General features: G+C 40.2%; 1 protein-coding gene across 1 annotated transcript in view; it reads right to left on the bottom strand.

Annotated features, from left to right (window-relative positions):
* Positions 1-19793, bottom strand: part of gpc5a (glypican 5a) — a 122140-nt gene that overhangs the window by 96331 nt on the left and 6016 nt on the right. Inside the window, exons 3-5 of the mRNA XM_088991527.1 lie at positions 3867-4327; positions 2291-2524; positions 238-368 (exon numbers count right to left, since the gene is read on the bottom strand). Coding sequence (XP_088847653.1) covers positions 238-368; positions 2291-2524; positions 3867-4327 — 826 coding nt within the window. The remainder of the gene's footprint in view (positions 1-237; positions 369-2290; positions 2525-3866; positions 4328-19793) is intronic.

Raw genomic sequence — 19793 nt, 5'->3', positions numbered from 1 at the left:
GTTAATAGTGGTAGTACTAGCAGTAGTAGTAGTAGTATTAGTAGTAGTAGTAGTAGTAGTAGTAGTCGTAGTATTAGTAGTATTAGTCGTGCTAGTCGTAAAAGTATTATTATTAGTAGTAGTAGTAGTAGTAGTAGTAGTGTTAGTATTAGTAGTAGTATTAGTAGTAGTATGAGTGTGAGTATTAGTAGTAGTATTAGTAGTATTATTATTATTATTTTCTTTTTTTGTACTTGCCCTCTCTTCACAGCAAGTGAGTCATCTGACGCTTTGATTGTAGTTTTAAAAAGGACTGATCCCTGGCGGCCATGCTGGATGCTGACAGTCAGCAGGGGGACCCTGCGAGGAGGCCCGCACAGTTTGTGCAACTGTAACAACACACAAAACAACACAAAAACAGACACTTGTTAGTTTAGAAGGTGGATGAGGAACTCCTGATACTCTTTTTTGGGGAGGCAGAAATGGATGTGAATCGTGATTGACTGCGAACACGGTGGCTGCGATGCAAAGTTAAGCTTTTCCTGGTTCGTGTCAGTATTTAGGTTACAATGTCACTAGGTGGCCACCAGAGGGAGATATTGTATGTAATCATGAGATGAGATGCAGAGACTCAAGAGGGGCGTTTTTTTTTACAGAAAAAATGGTTAAAAATACGTTGTTTTTTTTTAGGTTGAATTTGTTAAAATGTCGCAAACAGATGTTTGGATCCACTGCCGCTTTATTATTAGGCGATGTATCATCTGATTACAGTCATAATAATAAGAATATTATTATTAATAATAAAATAAGAAGAAGAAGAAGAAGAGGAAGAAGACATTTTATTTATAAGCACCTTTAGCATCATCATCATCATTATCATTATTATTATAAAATAATATTATTATAAAAAATCTTAATTAGTAGTAGTCATAGTATATAACACTACTACTACTACTACTACTACTACTAATAATAATAATAATAATAATAATAATAATCTACTCCTACTACTACGAATAATAATAATCCTAATCATAATAATCGTAATGATAATAATAATAATAGTACTAATAATTATATAATACTGCTACTACTACTACTACTAATAATAATAATAATAATAATAATAATCTACTCCTACTACTACTAATAATAATAATCCTAATCATAATAATCGTAATGATAATAATAATAGTACTAATAATTATATAATACTCCTACTACTACTACTAATAATAATAATAATAATAATAATAATGGACTAGTATTACTACTAATACTACTATTAACAATAATAACAATAATAATCATCATCATCACAACCATAATAATAACCATAATAATAGTTATACAGTGAGACCTCAACTTACGAACTTCTCAAAAAAAAATTCCCATAGGAAACCATTAAAATGGCAATAATCCGTTCCCGGGTTTCCATAATATACTTTTCAACTAAATAAGCCTTAACTACACACAACATACCTTATTCTATGTATAATAAATGTGCTATTGTATTGTAATGAAAGAAATACACTGCATTGTATCATAAAGTCACTTTATTTACATTTGTGATGGTCATTTATGGCTTGATGGAATGGCGTTGGAGGTCGAAGGTAATTTCTGTTTGGAAAGAGAGGCGCATTACACGAGGACTGTAATTAAAGAAATAAACTGCGCTGTAAACTAAAGTTTTATTGACCTTTTTGATGGTCGTTGATGGCTTATGGAAGGAGAGTCACCTTCCATAAGGACTGTTGGTAACAACCTCTGGTGCTGTTCGGTCGTGTGCTTCCGCCGAAGATCACTCCGCCAGCCGTGGTGGGTGTGTATTATGAAAATAGTGCTTATTATAAGGTTTAATTTGTATAAATTTGACGTTTGTAAGACAAAAAGTTTGTAAGTTAAGGTGTTTGTAAGTTGAGGTCTCACTGTAATAGTAATAACAGTAATAGTAGTAATAGCAATAACAATAATAAAAATAACAATAATAACAATAATATTATTAATAATAATAATAAGAATAAGAATAATAAGAATAATAATACATTTTATTTCTAAGCGGGCTAAGAACATTTAAGAACTACTAATTAAGATAGCAATAGATCGTTTTAATAAGCGTATATAAACATGTTTTATAATTTCTCATATTAAATATATATATATATATATATATATATATATATATATATATATATATATATATATATATATATATATATATATATATATATATATATATATATAAAATAATTCTGGAGATGACCTTTTGTTCCTTGATAAAAAGTAAATCCCTTCTCTGAGAGGATCTGACCTGTGTGTCGATCCGGGCTTTGTCTTTCCCCGCCAATCCGACGGCGTCACGCAACAGCGTGTGAATTCCCAGAAGCACTTGCTCCAAATCCTGCGCTCCGTGCATCCGAGCCGACAGGTCCTCCAGTGAGTGGACAAACTCCCTCCAGTGGACGTCGATCTCCGCCATACTTGCTAAGCAGCCCCGCATGACATTGAGGCAATATCCCATGCAGGGTTTGGACTGAGTTAAACCCTATGGAACAAACCCCCAAAAAAATTATCAATAAAAAATGGCGGAGGAGTCTGAATTGCTTCGAATTAGTGATGGGTCCAGCGGCACTTCCAGGGCAAATCCCGCTTTAAGAAAGTCACCTGACCACGACCGGAACTACTGTTGCTATGGGAACTGGTGCGTTCATTATGACGTCATTGTTAACCTTTTGGGGATTACGTCGTCATTGCGTTGAAAGAAATATACTGATACCTTGGCTTACAAACTTCATTGTTTTCCCAGAGAGGGTGTGTCAGGCAAAAAGTGTATATCCCAAAAATTTATTTCCCATAGGAGACCATTAAAATGAGAATAATCCGTTACCAGGTCCCCATAAAACATCATTTTCTACTTTTCTAAGCCTTAAAACTACACAAAATAGACCTTATTTTATGTATAATAAATGTGCTATGGTATTATGATTAAAGAAATAAACTGTACTGTATAATAAAGTCATTTTATTTACCTTTGTGATGGTCGTTGATGGCTTGATGGAATGGAGTGGCCGGTTTCATCAGCATTAAACACTTGATTAGGAATGTGGCTTTTTGCATCAAGTGTACAGATGGCTTGTGCGGGTTATTTGTGGAGCCTGATTTAACCTTGCAGTCTACACTCTGCCTTTGAACTATCAAAGTTGAGTCCAAATTTCACTGTTTTCTATCCATTTTGTCACTCTCTCTCTGTCGTCTGCCTGTCTCTTTAATGTTTAAAGCACCTCCCCTCACTACTGCGTTCTCGACCAATCACGTGGCTTTAACCGAAGACTGGGGGCGGGGAATAGAGGACCAAAACAAGCTGGCTGCCATTATCTTGTTAGGAGAACAGGCTCGTTCGCGAACGACACATCACTCATTGTGGCGCTCCGTGTGTATCCCGAAAAATAGTTCGTATGCCAAGGTGAAATGTTCATAAATGTAACGTTCGTAACCCGAAAAATTGGTAAGCCAATGGGTTTGTAAACCGAGGTTTCACTGTATGTATTTATTTATTTTCCTATTCACCAATGTATGTATTCATTTATTTCTTTATTTAACAATTTATCTATTTGTTTAGTTATGTATTTATCTACTTATTTTCAGGATTACGTACCTTGCAAAGATTAAAATGTGTGTTGACAGATCAGTGTCATATGACCCTGTCAAATGTTTCATGCAAGTCCACCGGGTGTCAGTATTCAGCAACACAGTGTCAACACAGTGTCAACACAGTGTCAACACAGTGTCAACACAGTGTGCCACTGTGTCGAAACGATACAGGATGCCTCATCTACCCATCACTAGTTGGAATCAATCAACAGATTTGGGAGGGGGTTGAACGCTACCTGGCAATGGGGGCAGTAATGCATCTTGAGCAAGGCCTTTCGGCACTCGCGACTCAACCGCAAGTAGTCCGTGGTGTTGATGACTTCAATGCCGAGGTGCAAAGCTTGAACCAGAAGCTTAGCCGACATCCCAGAACGAGCAATCTGATCGGCCAGTAAAGCGGGCGTCCCGCCGAATGGCCTCACGTCGCGTCCCGATGACCTTACGCACTCGGTGTAACCCGCCGAGAGGTCACCGGGACCCGGGTTGACCAAATGGTTGTAGACCGTCGGGAAGAGAGTATCAAAAAATCTTTGGACAAAGTCTTCAACGTTGAGCTCAGATCCGAGCAGGAAGAGACTCATATCGGTGAAAAGTTCGCCCACGGGACCTTCGGCCTGAGCAGCCATGTCGCCGTAGTACTCCCGTATCAGGGCGTTGGTGTGGTTCTCCGCCTGCCTCCTCAGAACCTCAAAGGTACCTGCCGAAAGAAAGAATAGGAGTGAAAAAAGGACTCCAACTTGAGGAAACCGAGGGTAAAGGAGCTTGTCGTTAAGTCTTTGACTGCCAGACGTGTAAAACTGTGCTTACTCCGATGCCAGGGTTTTTGTCATTGTCACTCGAATTCCAAAGAACATTGAGTTGTAAAGGACAACCGACACCTGCGGACAAGTTGCGTCCATAATTTGGAAAATCGCTTCAAATCACTTCTACAAAGCGTATTTGACAAAGCTTCTACGGCTATATTTTACCTTTTAAGACTCACTCGCACTGAATATTCAGGAAGTCTTATTTTTAAGTTGATGACGATTCCTGACGTGACGTCACTGAAGGAACGCCTCTGACCGAGAAAGCGGCACACAATTTTGTAATTTGTTTAGTCAGAAAACTTTGTGATGATCCGTGTTGATGGCGAAATTAGAAGGAAAACGCATAAATAACGCGATGGTGAATCGTTGTGTGTTGCACCAAGACTATTATTTGATACTAGTTGACACACATTCCCAGCGGACAAATCAGCCCATTTTCAACGTAGCTTGGGCGCCATCTTGTGTATTTTCTGAGACACTACATTGGAGTCCAGACGGCTCGAATTGATACGGAAGGACTTCTTTAATCGATTGCAAACATGTATGCTTTCCTCTTCAGAACTATTTGAATCATATTCATAACTGGATGAGTAACAAGAAAGCATCTTCTTCCGATCTGAACTCTCTGAAGCCATTGTTTTGATTCTGGAGCAAGGCAGTTTGTGAAGGAGTATCCTGGCGTGACGTCACGAACAAGGGGATGGGACTTTCTGAATCTCCCCAGTTCCGAGCTCATTTTGTGGCAGTTTTGGGACACTTTAAGTCATTTGTATTGGTGTTTTGGGTATTTTAGATGCTATAAAACGTTTTTCTGATGATAGTTAAGAAACAAAAAAAATGGTGTCGGTTGTCCTTTAAGGCTTATTTAGTAGATAATTATGTTTTATGGGGACCTGGAAACGGATTATTCTCATTTTTAATGGTTTCCTAGGGGAAATTAATGTTTCGAAGACACACTCTTTGCCTTACACACATTTTCTTTAAGTTCGTAAGCCAAGGTATCACTGTATTAAAAAAAAAAACAGAGGGCAACATGGTCACGTTCATCCCTCTGACACCCTCCTTTACCGCTAATACTTAAAGGACAACCGACGTCACTTTTTTGTTTTTTAACTGACACCAGAAAAACGTTTTATAGCATCTAAAATACCCAAAACACGCATGATATTTTTAGTCAAATGCAAAACACCAATAAAAATGACTTCAAGTGTCCAAAATCTGCAAAAAAAATGGCCAGTTTCAGAAGGTCCCGCCCCCAGTATTGTGACGTCACGCCAAGACGCCTTGCATTGCTGCAGAATCAAAACAATGGCTTCAGATTCGGAGAATATGCTTTCTTGTTACTCATCCAGTTATAAATATGATTCAAATAGTTCTGAAGAGGAAAGCATACATGTTTGCAATCCATTAAAGAATTTATTCCGTGCCTTTTTGAGGCAACATTGGGGGAAAATCTCTCAGCCAAAAAAAGAGGCACAAAATGGCAACCTCCAGTGGCCACCTCCGTTTCCACAGGCTGATAAATTCCTTATATGGCGCTTGGACGCCCTCTTCTGGCGGCTTTTGGGTGCAACACGAGGTCCCCAGACCAAACAAGTACAGCAAAATACATTGACGTGATGGAAGGACCGCAACAATGCGTCTTTTTTTTCTGTCAGGGGCGTTCCTTTAGTGACGTCACGTACGGACTCGTCACCAACTCAAAAACAAGACTTACAAAATATTCAGCGCAAGTCATAAAACGTAAAATATAGCTATATGCTGTGGAATCTTTGTCAAATGAGCTCAGTAGAGCTCGTTAGCGGACACCAGGGCAGACAACTCTGAAAAGTTGCCATAAAGTTTCCTGCCCCATTTTTCACAACTCGAAACACAATAAGACGACTAATCGCGAAAAAAAACATTATTGCAAAGTATTATGGGTTGTTTTTATTTAGGCTGTACCTACCACAAATGCTCCCTTGCTTAATTTATCATAAATATCCCTTGCTGATGATTTTGCTCCAGTTGTACACTGTTCGTCATTTTCCACAATGCAATGTTTGCGTTGCGTCGTCTGCTACAAGCCACGTGAACTCCTTTTCCACGATGCTTTTAATAATAATAATAATAATAATACATTTAATTTCTAAGCGCCTTTCAAAACTCTCAAGTACACTTTACAGTCACCGGATGATGTACGTTTACCTTTTGTAGCGTCCTAAATTTTGTTAGCTTCTTTTGAATCTTTCTTCTGGGGCTGAGGTTCTGAGCATCTATTTTGGAAAATGATATGCAAATGCACGACCTTATAACGCTCGAGAAGCAGGCTTCTGATTGGCTGCTGTGCCGAGTATGCAAATTGCCAAACAAACCGAAATTCAGAAATGTCCAAACCGAATGAAGATTTCAAACGTCTCCTTTATTTCATAAAGGTAACGTTTGATTTGAAAAAATAATCTTTCGTTTTTTTGTTTTATTTTCGTGGAGAAGTTGTCGGCCACCCGGGCGTGAGACGTTTTGTAAGTTGTACGCCCGATGGAAAAGTTGCACGCCCCGGGCATCCGGGCAGACGTTATTTCAGACACTGTCAATGTCATTGATCCAGTTCGTAGTCGTGGGGACCTTGAGCCAAGTGACTTGGTGTGGAAAAAAAAACACATGAGATCTGCATTATTTGTTCAGGATGCCTAAAATTCATAATAATAATACAAATACATCGCATTGACATTCCGGGATTGGGAATTTTAAAAATGCAAGCAAGTGAAGCACAACATCCCGGAAAAAAAATGCGCTCATGAACTTGAATATGAGATGATCAGAGGGCCTCGGTGGTACGAGGCAAAGCCATCTTGGTAATGAGGGCTGGGCAAAAAGTACACAAACAAGAACTAACAAATATCACCTGTCAAGTGACGTCGATATCTTGGCAGAAAACAAAATTGGCCCTTTTATTTTGGTGCCCCAAATCGCAAAATGAAATCTTGTCATTTCATCCTTCATCATACGGACAAACTTAAAAGGCATAAAAGGGAATAAGATGAGAGGAGTAAGCAAAATATGCTCGCACACACACACACACACACACATACACAAAAACACGCATACACACGCACACAGACATAGAAACACGGTTTTCATGTTTTCTGAGGACCACTTTTTACTTCATACAGACATACACACACACACGTGAGGACCTCCCTGAAAATAATCATAAAAATATATTTAAGTTATGAGCACCTTTCAAAACTCTCAAGGACACTTTACAGTCACAGGCTAAGTTTTTCTGACGGTGAGCAGCTTTGAGAAATGCATATTAGACCTTCTAGAAGCCTTTTGAATGAAAAACTTGTGAGGACCGAACTAACAGTCCTCACAAGTCAAAAACGTCCTCACTACGTATGGTATAAAATCATTGTGGACCTCACAAGTATAGCCGTACAAACACACACAAACAAACAAACACGGTTTTCCGTTTTCTGGGAACCACTTTTCAACTATTCACACACACACACACACACACACACACACACACACACACACACACACACACACACACACACACACACACACACACACACACACACACACACACACACGGTTTTCATGTTTTCTGGGGACCACTTTTCAACTATTCACACACACACACACACACGGTTTTCATGTTTTCTGGGGACCACTTTTCAACTATTCACACACACACACACACACGGTTTTCATGTTTTCTGGGGACCACTTTTCAACTATTCACACTCACACACGGTTTTCAAGTTTTCTGGGGACCACTTTTCAACTCATCACACACACACACACACACACACACACACACACACACACACACACACACACACACACACACACGGTTTTCATGTTTTCTGGGGACCACTTTTCAACTCTTCACACACACACACACACACACACACACACACACGTTTTCCATGTTTTCTGGGCACCACTTTTCAACTAATCACACACACACGGTTTTCATGTTTTCTGGGGACCACTTTTCAACTCTTCACACACACACACGTTTTCCATGTTTTCTGGGGAACACTTTTCAACTCTTCACACACATTCACATGTTTTCCATGTTTTCTGGGGACCACTTTTCAACTCTTCACACACACACACGTTTTCCGGGGACCACTTTAAGCTTCATACAGACATACATAAACACACACAAACACACACAGTCACACAAATACACATACACCTGCACACGCATTCCCACCCACACACACAGACACACACACAGAAATACACAAACATGCACACTCACACAAACACACACACGCAAACACACACATACACGCACGCACATAAATAATAATAATAATAGTCAATTTCATTTAGCACCTTTCAAAACTCTCAAGGTCACTTTACAGTCACAGGATAAGTTTTTTCTGCGGGTGAGCAGCGGCAACCACACGCGCCAGCCTTCACTCAACCCGTAACTCAAATAGATAGAAAGTTGGCTAGCTAGCTAATAGATAGCGAATAGATAGCTACTAGATCGCTACCCATATAGCTAATATATAGCTTGACAGCTACAAGCCAGCTAGACAGCTAGTAGATAGCTATGAGATAGCCATTAGATAGCCACTAGATAGCTAGCTAGATAGCCAATAGATAGCGATCCAGATAGCCAGCCAGCCAGCTAGACAGCTAATAGATAGCTTAAAAATAGCAAATAGATAGCAAATCGATAGCTAGCTAGACAACTGAGATTGAATGGAATTTACAAACAAAAATATATATTTAAGATTCCTTTCAGGATCTGTCTCATAAGATCAAAATTCTAAACAATCAAAAAGTGTCCAAATATGCACTTTATTGCCACCCACTTCACACTTTGCGATGAGCTCTAAAAAATACAGCCACTTTGTCAGCATTTTACATCGTTTTTGTCCCCCCCAGGGGGCGTTTGAAATGGAGATTTATAGCTGCCGGAGTTTGTCCTGCGGCCATTTTGGGAACTGCTCCTAAACCATAACTGCATTTTATGACGTTTTATGGACCTTATTGAGATTTACACAGTGGTGCAATCTCGTTTGTCCATGTCACGCTGGTGCACTCGAGTAGATGGAGTTGATAAAAAATAAAATTGTAGAGGAGGGTGGCTCTGGGTGGGACAACAATGATCGATCCAACATTAACATCAGACAGAAAAAGAATTTTCAGGTAGATTAGGAGAAACTTCCGCAATGCTGCTGTGTCTTCTGTGAAATGGCTTCTTCTGACATTTTGACACCCCCAAACCCCCTTGAATGCAAAGTACCGCATGTACTGTGATACCTTGGCTTACGAACTTAATTGGTTCCCAGACAGAATGTGTAAGGCGAAAAGTGTGTATCCCAAAAATTACTTTCCCATAGGAAACCATTAAAATGAGAATAATCCGTTCCCAGGTCCCGATTAAACATAATTTTCTACTTTTCTAAGCCTCAAAACTACACAAAATAGACCTTATTTTATGTATAATAAATGTTCTATGGTATTATAATTAAAGAAATAAACTGCACTGTATAATAAAGTCATTTTATTTACCATTGTGATGGTCGTTGACGGATTGATGGAATCGAGTGGCCGGTTTCATCAGCATTAAACACTTGATGAGGAACGTAGCCTTCTTCTTTCACCATCTTGAGGAATGATCCCTCGTAGGTGCTTTCTCTGCCATAATTTTACCTAGTTCCTCATCAATTATGTTCTGTTTAGCTGGGTTGATAGCTTTTTGCATCAAGTGTACAGATGGCTTGTGCGCGTTATTTGTGGAGCCTGATTCATTTGAACCTGATTTGATTTGAGCCTTTGAACTATCAAAGTTGAAATGAGTCCAAATGTCACTGTTTTCTATGCATTTTCTCACTCTCTCTCTGTCGTCTGCCTGTCTCTTTAATGTTTAAACCACCACACCTCACTGTTGCGTTCTTGACCAATCACGTGGCTTTAACCGAAGACTGGGGGCGTGGAATACAGGACAAAAACAAGTCATCTGCCATTTTCTTGTTAGGAGAACGGGCTGGTTCGCGAACGACACGTCACTCATTGCGGAGCTCCGTGTGTATCCTGAAAAAGTAGTTTGTATGCCAAGGTAAAATTTTCATATATTTAACGTTCGTAAACTGAAAACTTCGTAAGCTAAGGGGTTCGTAAACCGAGGTATCACTGTATATAAACGCCGACCCGCGTTTCTTTTCGTTCTCGATGCCTGACCTGCACACACACTAGCAGCCTTCAACAAGAAGCTCTTGTGTCCCGTTTTATTGAACCCCCCCTCCTCCTACTCCCCCTGCGTCTTTTCCCAAACAACGTATTAAAGGTGACGTTCAGAGTGGAACTGGGGGCTCTTTGAAGTGATGGAGGGCTGCAACAGATCCTCAAATATTGACTCCTAAGTCGTGTGGATGAAGAGAGCAGCCAGGTGGAAAAATGGGGAAAAGGAAGTTTTCTTTTGCAGTTTTTCAGGCGACGCTATTCGGGTCAATGAAAGCAAGCTTGGATACATTTGTGTCCGTGGAAAACATATTTTTAACTCATTCCTGAATTTATTCGGTAATTAAAACGCATGACGTGGAGCGCCATTTGTTCCGATAAAGCGCTGGTCAGACTTCTGGCAATGTTTTTCCCCTTCCACCAGGGGGCAGCATTTGCCTATTGCCCATGTTAGCGCTTTGTTACAGCCGCAGTTGTTGTTAAAGTGTTATATCTGTCAATATGTACGGATATAAAAATACACTCGCCACTCTCGAGGACTCGAAAGAAGGGCGCGGAAAATCGTACTGGACCCTCCGCACCTTGCCCATCACCTTTTCCAGCACCAAATCCAGCAGACATTTAAACAACTTCTTTCCCAGTCGCCATTCACTCTTTAAACAGGAACCCAAATCTGTGTAGTGCCTCTATGCCTGTTTTTTTGTGATGATACTAGTGCAGCATGTTCTAGCGGAGACAAATCCTTTGATTCTGATTGTAATGTATTGTATTTTGGACAGCCACCCTCATTTCAATCTCATATAACTCCAGACCCATCAAACTTAGTAATTAACTGTTTTTCTCTGATGAAAGAAGAGAGTCTGGGGTTTGTAACGCTAAATTGAATGTTTATAGTCCTAAAAGTCAATGTCCTGGCACTGGAGTGGGGCCACATTTTTGCACATGGTGTGGCAGTGAATGAGTTAAGAGGAAGTATGTTGCGATAAAGCTGCTCCGTTTATTTCCTGTAACGGTCAAGTATGGGTCATAGAACACACCCCCCTCAACCTGGAACAACCTCTGTGCAACACTGGCCTGACAACCGACACCATTTTTTGGTTTCCTAACTGACATCAGAAAAACGTTTTATAGCATCTAAAATAGCCAAAACACGCAGGCGGATATTTTTAGTCAAATGCAAAACACCAGTAAAAATGACTTTAAGTGACTCAAAACTGCCACAAAATGAGCTCGGAACTGGGGAGATTCAGAAAGTCCCGCCCCCTTGTTCGTGACATCACACCAGGATACTCCTTCACAAACTGCCTTGCTCCAGAATCAAAACAATGGCTTTAGAGAGTTCAGATTCGGAAAAAGATGCTTTCTTGTTACTCATCCAGTTTTGAATATGATTCAAATAGTTCCGAAGAGGAAAGCATACATGTTTGCAATCGATTAAAGAAGTCCTTCCGTATCAATTCGAGCCGTCTGTACTCCAATGTAGCGCCCAGAATGTGCACAAGATGGCGCCCAAGCTCAGTTGGAAATGGGCTGATTTGTCCGCTGGGAATTTGTGTCAACTTACACCTTCTTTATGCGTCTTACCGCAATTGGCTGCGACACACAACCATTCACCATGGCGTTATTTGTGTCGTTTTCCTTCTAATTTTGCCATCAACAGGTTGTTTTCAGATGAAAAAAGTACCCAAAATGCATTGTGTGTCGCTTTCTCAGTCAGGGGCGTTCCCTCTGTGACGTCACATAGGGCATCGGCATCAACTGGAAAACAAGACTTCCTGAATATTCAATGCCAGTCTTGAAACGTAAAATATAGCTATATGCGTTGGAATCTTATTAAAATACGTTCAGTAGAAGTCATTTGAAGTGAGTTTACAAATTATGGACGCAACTTGTCCGCAGGTGTCGGTTGTCCTTTAAGTGGCGGTAGTAAACAGACAACCCTGTTGATTGTTTTTGCCCGTCTCATCCAGATTTGAGACTTTGTGTCCTCCTTCAAACATGCTAGCACACGTCCCAACACCGATTGTTGTTTGTCTGGTAGATCAACACTCGCAAGGTACCCCAAACTGTCCCACTTTTGACTCCTCGGACACATTTTGACCAGCTAATTTGTCCATGACGCGCTTCGTTCTACTTCCTTCTCGTCTTCCCCGTAACTGACAGCTCAGTTTGTCCGATCTTTTCCCTACAATCGTTGCAGTTCCAAAGACGCTGTTCAAATATTCCTTGTGACAAGTAATTGCCCAGTGGTATGCGGCATCTTAGTGGTGAAGTTCCAAGGTTTCTTCAGTTGGAATCATGTCCCCGTGGTCTTTCCTCTGTGGCGTATGTTTAACTCCATTGTTTGTGTGGGTTTTCATCGTCTATTTTTTGGCTTTCGCCCACATTCCGACACCCCTCCTTGGCAGGAGGCTAAACTGTCGAAAGCTAACAACCATTCACACTCTGTGACTGTAAACGCTTGTTTTTGAACATAGGTTTCCCGCCAGTGATCAGAATCAGAATCATCCTTATTGGCCAAGTATGTACGGCACACAAGGAATTTGTCCCCGGTCGCAAACGCTGCACTAGTATCATCATCCAAAAATTGCAAATAGGTACGATACAGTTACATTTGGGTTACTGTTTGGAGAGTGAATGGCGACGGGGGTTGAAGCTGTTTAAATGTCTGCTGGATTTGATGCGCATGGATCGTTAGCGCCTGGCTGAAGGGAGTCACTGGAAAATGTGGTGGGCAGGGTGCGGAGGGTCCAGTAGGATTTTCCGCGCCCTTGTTTGGATTCTTGCAGTGTGCAAGTCCTCGAGAGTGACTAGGGCGGTGACAATGATTTTGACACAGTGTCCAATGATCTGGACGCTCTTTGAACTCACCCTATCCAGTTAAGCATCACTAGGTTAACCCTCTGCTAATGTATTCGTTAGCACATGACCGGAGGACGTGAGGTCAAAGTATCGTTCCGCTTTTCTGCCCCGACCTAACTGGAATTCCACAGAAAGCTTGATAGAATCGGCATCCAGATGCCGATTGGGTCTGGATGACACACTGAGACACTTTCAAAAACGAAGCGTGGCGACTTGGTAGTCAGGAACTGCTAACTGGGAATGCGACAGGAGTTAGCTCTCTCTTAAAGATGAAAAATAACCTGTTGTGGTTTTTCCTCACAACTCCCGCTCTTCCCGCCGCAGACTTGCGAGTAGGACGATCGTCAGGCTTGCCCGCAGGCCTCGCTGCAGGCCAAGGCCTTCTTCTGAGACATTGCTTCACTTTCTTATGGAGTTTAAAATCTTCGGCTTTTCCTTTCAAGGGGTCGCCACAGCGATTCATATGATCAAAGAATACTCTGTGTGTGTGTGTGTGTGTGTGTGTGTGTGTGTGTGTGTGTGTGTGTGTGTGTGTGTGTGTGTGTGTGTGTGTGTGTGTGTGTGTGTGTGTGTGTGTGTGTGTATTTGTGTGAGTGTGTGGGTTTGTGGGTGTGTGTATGTGTGTGTGTGTGTGAGTGCGTGGGTTTGTGGGTATGTGTGGGTATATGTCTATTTGTATAAGTGTGTGTTGTTAATGTGTATTTGTATGTGTGTGTGTGTGTGTGTGTGTGTGTGTGTGTGTGTGTGTGTGTGTGTGTGTGTGTGTGTGTGTGTGTGTGTGTGTGTGTGTGTGTGTGTGTGTGTGTGTGTGTGTGTGTGTGTGTGTGCATGTGTGTGTGTGAGTGCGTGGGTTTGTGGGTGTATATGTCTATTTGTATAAGTGTGTGTTGTTAATGTGTATTTGTGTGTGTGTGTGTGTGTGTGTGTGTGTGTGTGTGTGTGTGTGTGTGTGTGTGTGTGTGTGTGTGTGTGTGTGTGTGTGTGTGTGTGTATATGTCTATTTGTGTGTGTGTGTTAATGTGTGTTTGTGTGTGTGTGTGTGTGTGTGTACGTGTACGTGTATATGTGTAGTGTGTGTATTTGTGTGTGTTGTTATATGTGTATTTGTATCAGTGTGTGTTGTGTGTGTGTGTGTGTGTGTGTGTGTGTGTGTGTGTGTGTGTACGTGTATTTGTGTGAGTGTGTGGGTTTTGTGGGTGTGTGTGGGTATATGTCTATTTGTATCAGGGTGTGTTGTTAATGTGTATTTGTATGCGTGTGAGTGTATGTGGGTGTGCGTGTGCGTATGTGTTTGCATGTGTGTGAGTGAGTGTGTATGAATGTGTGTGATGAGCCGAAAAGTGTTCCCCATAAAACATAAAAAACAAGCACACATGCACACACATACGCACACCCACACAAACACACACACACACACGCACACACACGATACAGAGGTCCAATTTTCATGCTCCGGATTTTTGTGGCAATGCAGACTGCTCTAAAATCAAGCAAGCCGCATGACAAGATTTTGCACATACTTGTGCACATACTTGCTTGTGGGCCATCTTGTGCATTTTCTGGGCGCTACATTGGGGTCCAGACGGCTCGAATTGATACGGAAGGACTTCTTTCATCGATTGCAAACATGTATGCTTTCCTCTTCAGAACTATTTCAATCGTATTCATAACTGGATAAGTAACAGGAAAGCATCTTCTCCGAATTTGAACTCTCTGAAGACATTGTTGTTTTGATTCTGGAGCAAGGCAGTTTGTGAAGTATCCTAACGTGACGTCACGAACAAGGGGGCGGGACTTTCTGAATATGCCCACTTCTGAGCTCATTTAGTGGCAGTTTTGGGACACTTGACGTCATTTTTATTGGTGTTTTGCATTTGACTCAAAATATCAGTCTTGTGTATTTTAGATGCTATAAAACGTGTTTTTCTTGTCCTTTAAAGGACAACCAATGTCTCCGGACAAGTTGTTTCCATAATTTGTAAAATGGCTTCAAATGACTTCTACTGAGCGTATTTTACAACGATTCCACCGCATATAGCTAAATTTTACGTTTTAAGACTCGTGGTGAATATTCCGGAAGTCTTGTTTTTGAGTTGGTGACGAGTCCGTACGTGACGTCACTGAAGGAACGCCCCTGACCGAAAAAAAATGATATATTGTAGCAGTCCTTCCATCACGTCAATGCTTGTTTGGTCTGAAAACCTCGTGTTACAAGCTCCATGTAAGGAATTCATCAGCCTGTGGAAACGGGCTGATTCATTCCTCACAGGAGCTCGGTGGCCATTTTCTGCCTCTTTTTGGGTGAGACATTTCCCAACAACGTTGCCTCAAAATGGCACAGAATAAATTCTTTAATCGATTGCAAACATGTATGCTTTCCTCTTCAGAACTATTTGAATCATATTCATAACTGGATGTGTAACAAGAAAGCATATTCTCCGAATCTGAAGCCATTCTTTTGATTCTCCAGCAATGCAAGACGTCTTGGTGTGACGTCACGAACAAGGGGGCGGGACTTTCTGAAAATGCCCAATTCGCAGGTCAATTTTTTGCAGATTTTGGACACGAAGTCATTTTTATTGGTGTTTTCCATTTGACTAAAAATATGAGCCTGCGTGTTTTGGGTATTTTAGATGCTATCAAATGTTTTTCTGATGTCAGTTAGGAAACAAAAAAAAACTGTCGGTTGTTCTTTAAGCGACATGATGAGAGAAGTGGCTGAATGAACGACTGAATGGTTGCAGGCCATCGACTGGGACTAATCCAGTTTGCTACTAAATCCTCATCGGCCGACTTGAAACGCCGCGCAAAGACTTTTTAAATGCGATCTGGCGCCCTCCCAAACTTTCTCTCCATCGGTCTTTCATTCTTCTTCACTCGCTGTCCTCCCCTTACATCAACTATCCACAAAGCCGATTGGCCAAATTCATGTGGGAATCTTGAGGAGGGCCGCCGCGCACGCATTTGGCTTGGAAGTCGTAACAACAAAAGAGTCGTACGTCACAAAATGAGGCGGCTGAGGGAATCGAACCGGGATTTCAAAGCCATCTCCCCACCGACCACCAGTGGAACCGGGTCCAAGTATGTGCGGTTTACAGGATGATTGTGATCCAGGCGCAGGGAGATACGTTTTGAGCCGGTAGATGTGTGTTAGCAGAATCTCAATCAGATTTTAGTGGTCCCACAATGGGGAAAAACATGCAAGTAATAATTAATATTAATAGTTATTATGATAAGAATAAGAATTATTCCGATTATTGTTGTGATTGTTATATATATATATATATATATATATATATATATATATATATATATATATATATATATATATATATATATATATATATTTCTTTCATCACTTTGCTGCTGTGAAATGTAAATTTCTCCACTGTGAGAGTAATAAAGGCAAATCCATCCATATGATGAATAATAATATAATAATAATCCCCATAACCACGTTGTTGTTGTTGTTGTTGTTCACGGTGTAAAGTAATAATATAATAGAGGTCATAATAATTCGAATTAATAATACTGAGGATACTACTTATTATTATTATTATTATTATTATTATTATTATTATTAAGGATAATAATAATAAATTAATAATAATAAATAACAAGATGGTCAGAAAAAAATATATAATAAAAATAAAACATTATTATTATTATTGATGATAATAATAATAATAAAATAATAATAATAAATTACAAGATGGTCACAAAAAAATATTTAATAAAAATAATAATAATAATGTTGGATTTTTATTATATATTTTTTTTCTGACCATCTTGTAATTTATTATTATTTTATTATTATCAATAATAATAATAATATTATTATTATTGGATTGGATTAGATATGCCTTTATTAGTCTCACAGTGGAGAAATTTACATTTCACAGCAGCAAAGTGATGAAAGGAATGAAAGCAGGATTCTTATTATTATTATTATTAAGGACAATAATAATAATACATTAATAATAATGAAAAATAACAAGATGGTCAGAAAAAACATTACTATATCATATTATTATATACAATAGTAATGATGATGATGATTATTATTATTATTATGTTATGTAATATATGTCTTTTAATTTGTGCGTTTGTTTATTTGTGGTTTTTTTTTCATTTATTTGTTTGTTTCTTTTGTCTGGTAACACGTCAGACAACTGTCGTCTCACATGCGGGCGGCCCAACACAATTCAGACTCGTTTTCTCTTCAAAAGCTTTCAAAGCAAAAGGTAGGTCCATTTGTGGGTCACTTAAATGACAACCGACACCATTTTTTTTGTTTCCTTACTGACATCAGAAAAACGTTTTAGAGCATCTAAAATAACCAAAACACGCACGCAGGCTGATATTTTTAGTCAAATGCAAAACACCAATAAAAATGAGTTCAAGTGTCCCAAAACTACTTCAAAATGACCCCGGAAATGGCGAGTTTCAGAAGGTCCCGCCCCCTTGTTCGTGATGTCACACCAGGGTACTCCTTCACAAACTGCCTACTCCAGAATCAAAACAATGGCTTTAAAGAGTTCAGATTCGGTGAAGATGCTTTCTTGTGACTCATCCAGTTATGAATATGATTCAAATAGTTCTGGAGAGGAAAGCATAAATGTTTGCCATCGATTAAAGAAGTCCTTCCGTATCAATTCGAGCCGTCTGTACTCCAATGTAGCGCCCAGAAAATGCACAAGATGGCGCACAAACTCCGTTGGAAACGAGCTGATTTGACCGCTGGGAATTTGTGTCAACTTACACCTTCTTCATGCGTGTCACCGCAATTGGCTGCGACACACAACGATCTAGCTATTACCTATCTAGCTGGCTAACTGTGCAGCTAGCTAGCTATTTAGTATTTATTAGCTGTCTAGCTAGCCTATGTAGCTATTACGTTATTTATGTAGTTTTCCTTCTAATTTCGCCATCAACATGGTGTTTTCAGATGGAAAAAAAAGTACCCAAAATGCATTGTGTGTCGCTTTCTCAGTCAGGGGCGCTCCTTCCGTGACGTCACTTCTGGCATCGTCATCCAACTCAAAAACAAGACTTCCGGAATATTCAGCGCGAGTCGTAAAATGTAAAATATAGCTAAATGCCGTGGAATCTTTGTAGAAGTCATTTGACGTGATTTTACAAATTATGGACGCGACTTGTCCGGCGGTGTCGGTTGTCCTTTCGGCAAACACGCATTTCAGAGTACGATTCATAATTGCAAACACACCATGAAAGTTCACGTCGAGAGACTTATTTTGAACAACGTTATAAGCGCAATTTTTGGACCCAAAGCCGTCGGGATCTCAGCAACTGACTCCGGAGTAGTTTATATCCCCACGTTTTATTTGCCCCCTTCTTCCTGGCATGGAGCGAAGACGGAAAAGTTTGGTTGTCATGGATAGAAGGCAAAACTGCAGAGGGAGAGGTTGGGGGACGGCGTTTGTGTCTGTGCGCGGAAACTAACAAATGAAAACATTCCATCCCGAGAGGCTTTCAGACAGAAGACGAGAGGAGATAAAGTCATTTGCCGGGAAAGAAGCTGAACACTGGCTCATTTGTCAGCGTCCCAGTTGCCCCGGACGACGCGTTTGACGCTGTGAGCAGATTTGAAAGGCGGCGTCCATGTTGGTTTTGGGGATGAGATAGCAAAACTAACTCGCTCTGAAGAAATGTCACGGAGCGTCGCAACAAGATCACTCGCGTCTTTTGAAGCGGCGCGTGTAATTAGCAGCTCGTGCGCTTTTTGTGACTCGTTATTTTTAACACGTTGAGCTTATTATTTTTTTTTTTTTGAAACATACCCTCGAAGCATGAGAGGCAAAAGCACAGTGGGAAAAAAAGATTTGAAATGGAACTTTGGTTTGTTTATTTTTGCTGTTGTTGTTACCTAATTGAAGGCTTTGCTCGCAAGTGGCTACATTAGCTTCATTCTCTCTGTTTATACACCACTTCCTGTATTTCCAAATGAAGTCAGAGGTGCCAATCGATTGAAAATGAATCATACCTTGGCTTACGAACTTAATTGCTCCCCAGACAGAGTATGTAAGGCGAAAAGTGTGTATCCCAAAAATTAATTTCCCATAGGAAACCATTAAAATGAGAATAATCCGGTCCCAGGTCGCCATCAAACATAATTTTCTAATTCTCTAAGCCTTAAAACTACACAAAATATACCTTATTTTATGTATAATAAATGTGCTATGGTATTATAATTAACGAAATAAACTGAACTGTATAATAAAGTCGTTTTATCTACCTTTATGATGGTCGTTGATGGCCTGATGGAATGGAGTGTCCAGT

The sequence above is a fragment of the Hippocampus bargibanti genome, linkage group LG03 (assembly GCF_051943395.1).
Source record: "Hippocampus bargibanti isolate YZ-2025 linkage group LG03, ASM5194339v1, whole genome shotgun sequence".
In the NCBI taxonomy this organism is placed as follows: Eukaryota; Metazoa; Chordata; class Actinopteri; order Syngnathiformes; family Syngnathidae; genus Hippocampus; species Hippocampus bargibanti.
The sequence above is the reverse complement of the archived record's forward strand: the minus strand, read 5'-3'. Positions and strand labels throughout refer to the sequence as shown.